At 35.4% G+C, this 7,490-nt stretch overlaps 1 protein-coding gene across 1 annotated transcript; it reads left to right on the top strand.

Annotated features, from left to right (window-relative positions):
• Positions 1-3,524: 3,524 nt before the first annotated feature.
• Positions 3,525-6,284, top strand: LOC145014666 (PHD finger protein ALFIN-LIKE 1-like). Its single transcript, XM_078973101.1, has 5 exons — positions 3,525-3,892; positions 4,012-4,044; positions 4,684-4,906; positions 5,606-5,726; positions 5,793-6,284. The coding sequence occupies exons 1-5, from the start codon at positions 3,793-3,795 to the stop codon at positions 6,042-6,044; spliced, it is 729 nt and encodes a 242-aa protein (XP_078829227.1). The 5' UTR covers positions 3,525-3,792; the 3' UTR covers positions 6,045-6,284.
• Positions 6,285-7,490: the final 1,206 nt, after the last annotated feature.

The following is a 7,490-nucleotide window of genomic DNA, read 5'->3' as shown; positions in this document are numbered from 1 at the left end:
CAAGCATAATAATCACATAAAGTCCAGACCTTGACACCCATATATCATCTAGATGGTTTCATTTGGTGATTTAGCCCCAAAAAATGACATTATAAGCTCATGACTCCCAAGATAATTCATAAAGCTCCAAGGGTTAAGGTCTCTGGACCTATTTGAGTCCAGATCCAAAGCATAAACTCGAGAAGGGACCAATTGCTCCACATAATCATCCTCAAAAGAGGTTAGAAAACCCTAACTCTAAGAATCAATACCAAAACTGAAGAAGGTCCGAATAAATACCTCAAGTTGAAGTCTCTGGACTCTGAAATCACTAGAATCACACCTCCTTCAGTCTCCTCTTGCTCTTGATCACCTTCTTCTTGCTAAACCAAAGATAGAAAGATCAAATATGGCTTCTCCTTCCTCCCAAACGATCTAGCTCACTTAGGGTGCTCTTAAGGGACTGGTAGCTGCAATGGGAGGCTAAGAGTGCCCTTAAATAGGCTCCAACCCCGGAGGATTAGGGTTTCATTAAACAGCGTGGACTCACCGAGTCCAAACGCGAATCCGGATGATAATCCGCGACCCTACTCGACGAGTCTAAGCATCAACTCGCCGAGTTCCTTCACAAATTCCAAAAATAAAATATTAGAATAATATACCTGGGAATTCGGATGTTATAGAGAGTTGTAACATCCTGTTTCGAGAAGTTTCTTATTTCAGGAATGTGAACAATAAATGGAAAGAGTAAAGGCCTTGTGCTTCAAGGGAAATGGGTTTAGACATTATTGGATGTTGATAATATTGATTATGTAATCTAAGCCCTTGGTTTGTGTTTTGGAGCAAAGGGTAAAATAGGAAAAGTTATTTGTTAGGCTTCTTGCAAGGATTATGGTTTTTAGTTCAACATGTGTTAAACCAAAAGTAACTAGATAGAAGTATGAGGCTCGTCGATAGCTTTCCGTGGATATAAAGATCGTCGAAAACAGAGTTGAAACAGAGAAGTTATCGTTGTTTGAAGTTGAGGTAGATTTGGGGGAATACTGTCGCCCCGACACAGCGAAGCGTTGTCACGACACGACGACCAGTTAGGCCCACGCCCATAATTTTAGTTTTTTCAACGTATTTAAGCATAAGGTTATGAATTTTTGGGCAGTTTAGCAGTCTCCACCACCTCTAGGACCCCTTAGGAGAAACCTTAGCCTCCACCTTCAAGATTTGAGCTTCTCCTCTCTCCTCTCTCCACTTTTGGATGCTTTTTATGTTATCTTAATGAAGTTTAAAGATCAAGAAGGTTCGTTTGGTTGCAAGGAATGATGCTTCAAGTTTGGATCCGTCAAAGACACTAAATTTCTGGACTATTGTAAGTACAAACTTCCAATCTTACTATCTAGTTCTTTAGATCTTGTCATTTTGGGGTATTGTGTTGGCTCTTTTGGTCCAATTTATGGTTGATCTTGGAGCTTAGTGGACTCTAACATCTTTTGATCAGTTTAGTATGATTCATGGACCTCATGGAGTATGAAAGTTGTGATCTTTTGCCTTCCCTTATAACCATGCAAGTTATCTTGGTCCTTTAGGTCATTTTGGTGTATTAAAGTTTAGATCTTGAAAGGTTATGCCATTATTATGGATACAGTTGGAAATTTTATCCATCTAAACATCTTGTTGATTTAGATTTGAAAGTGAGAGACTTGGACTTAATGGATTAAGTTGAGAAAGATGCTTTTTTGGGTCCCTTTAAGACTTAAAGTCTATCTTGGTAGTTTGAACCTTCATAATGGATAAAGTTAGAAAATTTATATCCATTAAGACCTTGGAAAGGATTAGTTCTGAGCTTTGGAGCTCTTGAAATCTAAATAAAAGAGATTGAGCTCGTTTGAGTTGTTTAGACTAGTCCCTACGGCGTGGCCTTAGGCTGCCACAACCTAACAACCCTTGAGCATTCGAGCTGTGGAAATCGTATATAAGGAAATTCAAATAATATCTATGAAATGTAACTTGAAGTTTCAGTTTGATGTAATCAATTTCTTAAAAATAATTACATATAACAACTTAATTTTGCAACAACATTAGTACATAGAGATCAATTTCAAGTTTCACAATCTCAGATTCTATAAAAAAGATGCAAGAAAATATACATCGTCAAATATATAACAAGCAAACAAGTCAAGCAAAGTTGATAATAAAACTATTATATTCTATTTAATTCAAAATCAATTTTAAGATCATAGATATAAATGCTAAGAGAAAAAAAACAACATCCAAGCATCATAAGTACGCAAAATATATGAAACAAAGATCATGAACATAAACAAAAACAATCATAAATATCAAGATTTGAACCTTGTTTGAAGATCAGTCGTTGGTTTATAACGCCATGTTCCGTGATTCGAACATTCAAATATTGAGGTTCATGATTTACACATTAAAAAAAACAAATAATCTTGCGAACCAAATGTTTGTTCTTTCACATACAAAAGTGGCCAATAAGAGGTTTTGATAAAGAACAAACAACACCTAAACAATACACAACAAATGTATTTTAAAGTTTCTTTTTCATCTTATAACAAATCAAATCTCATCAGAGCAAACATTGATTTTATTATTTGTGGCACCCTTCTTGAAATAAATTTCCTCAAAGCATGAAGATTAAAATTTCCCAAGGGAAACTCTGATATCTTGTAATTTAGTGTTATTTCTTCCCATGTTTGAAGTTTGTTAAATAATTTATCTGTCAATCATCAAAACACTACAATGAAAATTTAACGTGAAATTGTATAATGGCGATTTCATGTTCGAAACAGATGCACATTCTTTTTTGGTTGGCGTTGTATGATTTACCTCTCTCACGTAGTACCCATTATACAAGCCTCACTTAAAACCATCTATGGTAAGCCACTAACATGTTTATGAATTATGCTATTTTACGTTTTAAAAAGACTTGTAATGAACATAAATTGATAAAATATATAAATGGTAGCTTACCAATTAGTTAAGGGGCCATCTATCTAATTCAATGATATTAAGGTGCTGTTTGTTTTTACGAAGCGAAAATACCTGAAGTTTGTGAACCACCTCTCCAACCCCTTGTAGCAGAAGAGGTGGACCAAACGACTGCAACCTTTAATAAAAAATCTGTTTGTTTTTTAACGTCTGCAGACTGTGCAGTAAGTTAAAGTAAGGTATGAAGAAGTTTGAAGCAGTTGGTCTACTACTGCGCCACAAAACACACGCGTAACAATTATTAAGTTAGAAGTATTCTGAAAAACAAATAACTGCGAAGGACCAAGTGTTAGACATATGCCGTACGACGCATCAATAAGTGGTGTGAAGTGGTATTTTAGAAAAAACAGACGAACACCTAATTTAGTAACATCATATAGGGATTCGATAGAAATGGAAACAAGATTACAAGGGCTGTGAAGTCATTATTGGAGACTCGGAGGGGGTAGACTGTAACAATCTACAAAACCAAAACGCAAGAGAGATCTCTCTCTCCTAGATTTCATTACTTAAAGTACGGAAAAAAGAGAAAATCAAAATCGGACGGCTGTAGTTTCATCGAATCCGTAAAAAAGGTCAAAATTCCTTCGGAGGATAGCCAGTTCTTCCCCCTTTCAGCCTCCCATATCTTTCTCTCTCTCTTCTCGTCGGGCAAATGCATCTGACAAACTGTGTGATCCCTTCCTACTGAACCTCCAAATTCATCCATGGCGAAACACCATCAACCGTTGATTCGTCTCTGATTCGTTCTCTTCACTCGATCCGTTCCCAGTTTCTTAGATCTGAAAAGCTTTTTATTTACTATTTATGGAAATGGCTGCAATTTCTTCAAGCCCCCGCACAGTTGAGGAGATCTTCAAGGATTACAGCGCTCGTCGCTCCGGCATCGTCCGAGCTCTCACTTACGGTATACAGTTGTTCTTCGACGGCGTTGTTTTTTTAATTATATATTATTGTTTGCATATTTTTATAACTTTTTACTTCGTTTTTGTCTTTTGTTAACGTTGTGTTCTTGCTTTGTTGCAGACGTCGATGAATTTTACGCAACCTGCGATCCAGGTTTATCTCTATTTTCAAAAACACTTACATTTTTGCAATTAATTGTTTTGATCGATTCGAGTGGCTTTGAGAATTTTGATTCTTTAATTTTTTTTTGTTGCTTTTTAACACCATAAAAGTTAGGGTTTGATTCGTTTGCCTAATTTTAAGTTCCGTACCGATAAAACTAAGTTTTCTGAGAAATCGTTTATATCTTTTTGTAACAAAAAAAGCTCACTGAATATTGTTTCTGCTTAATTTGGAATTCGAAGTGCGGTATGTCTATTCATCTGAATAGGAGGCGTGACTTTTTTCTTTTGATGTGTTCTACCGACTGATTTCAAGAAAAGGGTCCATCTTTGACTTATTTTGGTATGTGTGAAAGCTTTTTAGACATAAATATTGACTGTCCACCTACGACTGTTTGTTGCATTGAATTTGTGTACAGTTGGAGGGAAACTTTAAGTCCAACAAACCAACAATAAATTTCAATTTGTGTACATTTAAAGAGAAACTTAAAGACTGTGGTAATAGAATCAAACCACACACTATTTTCTTGGAGTTGGAGAACTATGTTTAATCATTGTTTCAAACTGATTTTAGTTCTGCCAACTTACTGTTAACTAAATAATATTAATTTGATAAATTATGAGCATATAGAGAAGGAGAATCTGTGTCTATATGGACATCCAAATGAAACATGGGAAGTAACATTACCAGCAGAAGAAGTCCCTCCAGAGCTTCCAGAACCAGCTTTAGGGATTAATTTTGCAAGAGATGGAATGCAAAGAAGAGATTGGCTTTCATTGGTTGCTGTTCATACCGATTCATGGTTGTTGGCAGTAGCTTTCTACTTTGGTGCTCGTTTGAATAGGAATGAAAGGTAACTCTTATTTCATTCACACCATATCTTACACTAAATAACACAACACAACAGGTTGTACTCTGTTTGGCCTCCAGACAGATGTCAATGAGACAAAAACTGTAAATTTAAATTTTTATCCCACCTAAAAAGGTAGGATATTAAAGGACAATGCCTTGACATATTATAACAGGTTGTACTGTTATTGTTGTTTGCACTAAGACAGATGTCAATGAGACAAAAATTGTAAATTTAAATTTCTATCCCACCTAAAAAAAGGTGGGATATTAATGGACAGTGATTTGACATATTATAACAGGTTGTTCTGTGTTTGTTGTCTGGACTGCTGCGGTAGATGCCAATGGGACAAAAACTGTAAATATAAATTTCTGTCCCACCTAAAAAGGTGGGATGGTAATGGACAGTGACTCGACATTGTATTGTTTGTCTGGACTGTGACAGATGTCAACGAGATAAAAACCATAAAAGCCCGTCCCACCTAAAAAGGTGGGACAATGATGGAGAGTGACTCAACAAAACATAAAATGACATAACAGGTTGCACTGTTTGTTCCGGGCTTTTTGACACTATGACTGATGTCAATGAGACAAAAACTACGATTTTTTTTTTTTTTTTAGTACCATCGAAAGAGATGGAATAAAGACGAACCCGTGTTTGTAAAAAGACGTGAATACCCTTTTTTCATTATGTGTTTCACAGGAAGCGTCTGTTCAGCTTGATAAATGACCTGCCGACTGTGTTTGAAGTTGTAACGGAGCGTAAACATGTGAAAGACAAGCCGAATGTCGACAACGGGAACAAATCCAGATCCAGCACAAAGGTAGTAATAACAAATGTCGTTTTTACCCCTCCCACACGCATTTGATTCATAATAATATTCTTACAGAGGTCGAATGACGGACAAGTGAAAAGCACACCGAGGGCATATGACGAAAGCTACGCAGAAGATGAAGACGAACACGGTGAAACTCTGTGTGGAAGCTGCGGGGGAAACTACAGTGGGGATGAGTTTTGGATCGGGTGTGACATATGTGAAAGGTGGTATCATGGGAAATGTGTCAAAATTACCCCTGCAAAAGCTGAAAGCATTAAGCAGTATAAATGCCCTTCTTGCAGCACTAAAAAGGGTCGCCCTTAAACACCAATCTATCCACATGTCGCGTATCTATTCGCTAGTAGGCTTCTTCATCTCTCTTTCTCTCTTTCTTGTCTTTTATCCTTCCTATAACATTTTATATAGGTGGTTTGATGGTTATTAAAGAGACTTTGATGACTTGTTTTTAGGATTTATGGCTTCTTTCTGAGGATTGTAAGTTTATCAGGTTGTTAGTGATACCTGTTTGTTATTTTATACTATAGTCGCTAAAATTTACAAATCTATCTTTTGGTCGCTGTCTTTTATTTGATTGTAAACGTATAACATATTTTCTTAAATATTGATTTAGAAAGTATGTTATTAAAAATGGGAATATGCGTAAAAGCCACTGTATTTTCGTTTACTCCCTTTTTCAACTACTAAGATCAACTATTTCTAGCTTTTTAGGTGTTAAAATTGACAAGACTTTTATATGTACTTTCTAGAATAACGTCAAACTTTTTGATATTGTATAAACTAGCTAAACAGAAAACAAGAAACAAAAATGAAACAAGATGTTATTTCATAAAGTAAGTATGATATCATATAGGTTAATGGAAAGTTGTGACATTTTTAACACATGCTAAATCTCGAAAAGAATGGGTTTGTTGGAATCTTTAAAAAATGGGCAGGTTTTGTTGGATCAAAATAAAATAAAATGGTTAAATGTTTAAAAGAAATGTAACATTATAATCTTTGCTCTATAACCGGTTAAAGAAAGCTAGACGAGTTATGTGAGACCCAAACAAAACAAATCACGTCTCTATGGATTGGATCAAAGTTTTGGCAACAAAATGAAGAGGGAACAAACAAACTATGGTAGTCTAAATATGTCAAAGGCAACAAACGATAAAGAAAAAGTGATTAAAGAAAGATTGAATGCACTTTAGGGAAGATAGAAAAGTAATGTAGATAGAAAGATAACTACAGTAGAGTTTCATATTGGGAATGAAGTGTATTTGCTTAAACGTGTCGTGACTTTATGGAAAGGGGATAATTTGGTTTGTAAAAGGTAGGAAGGTTGGTATTCATTTCCTTGATTTGTTCATTAGATCTGGATTCTGGAATGAGTAGGATATTAAAAAAATCTTCCACTATTTGAGGTATACATGTTACGTTTCATGTGTGCTTACTGTGCAAATGTATGGTGGAGGATGAAAATGTAAATGAAATGTTTAAAATTCGGATGGATGCTCATCATGTATGTAGAAGAACCTAAAGCCACGTTTGAAAGAAAGACAAAGAAACAACATTATAAAGAAATCTCGCTATAAGTGCAATGAAGGAACCGATGTTGAATAAGCTGATGTATCACAGCAAGAGAATGAAATCCCTTGGGTAAAAATATGACCCATTTATCAAATAGGTAACAAACTAACAAAGAATTACCAAGAGTAAGTTAACGATATGAATATATATTTTTTAGAGTGGTTTTAGATATGCTTTTAC

This window comes from Lactuca saligna, chromosome 9, assembly GCF_052625555.1.
Source record: "Lactuca saligna cultivar CGN05327 chromosome 9, ASM5262555v1, whole genome shotgun sequence".
Classification (NCBI taxonomy): domain Eukaryota; kingdom Viridiplantae; phylum Streptophyta; class Magnoliopsida; order Asterales; family Asteraceae; genus Lactuca; species Lactuca saligna.
The sequence above is the reverse complement of the archived record's forward strand: the minus strand, read 5'-3'. Positions and strand labels throughout refer to the sequence as shown.

Coding starts and splice junctions, on each gene's coding strand:
- LOC145014666 (XM_078973101.1), top strand. CDS start 3,793: ATGGAAATGGCTGCAATTTCTTCAAGCCCCCGCACAGTTGAGGAGATC. Junction 4,907..5,605: donor CGTTTGAATAGGAATGAAAG/GTAACTCTTATT, acceptor TGTGTTTCACAG/GAAGCGTCTGTTCAGCTTGA. Junction 5,727..5,792: donor AATCCAGATCCAGCACAAAG/GTAGTAATAACA, acceptor ATATTCTTACAG/AGGTCGAATGACGGACAAGT.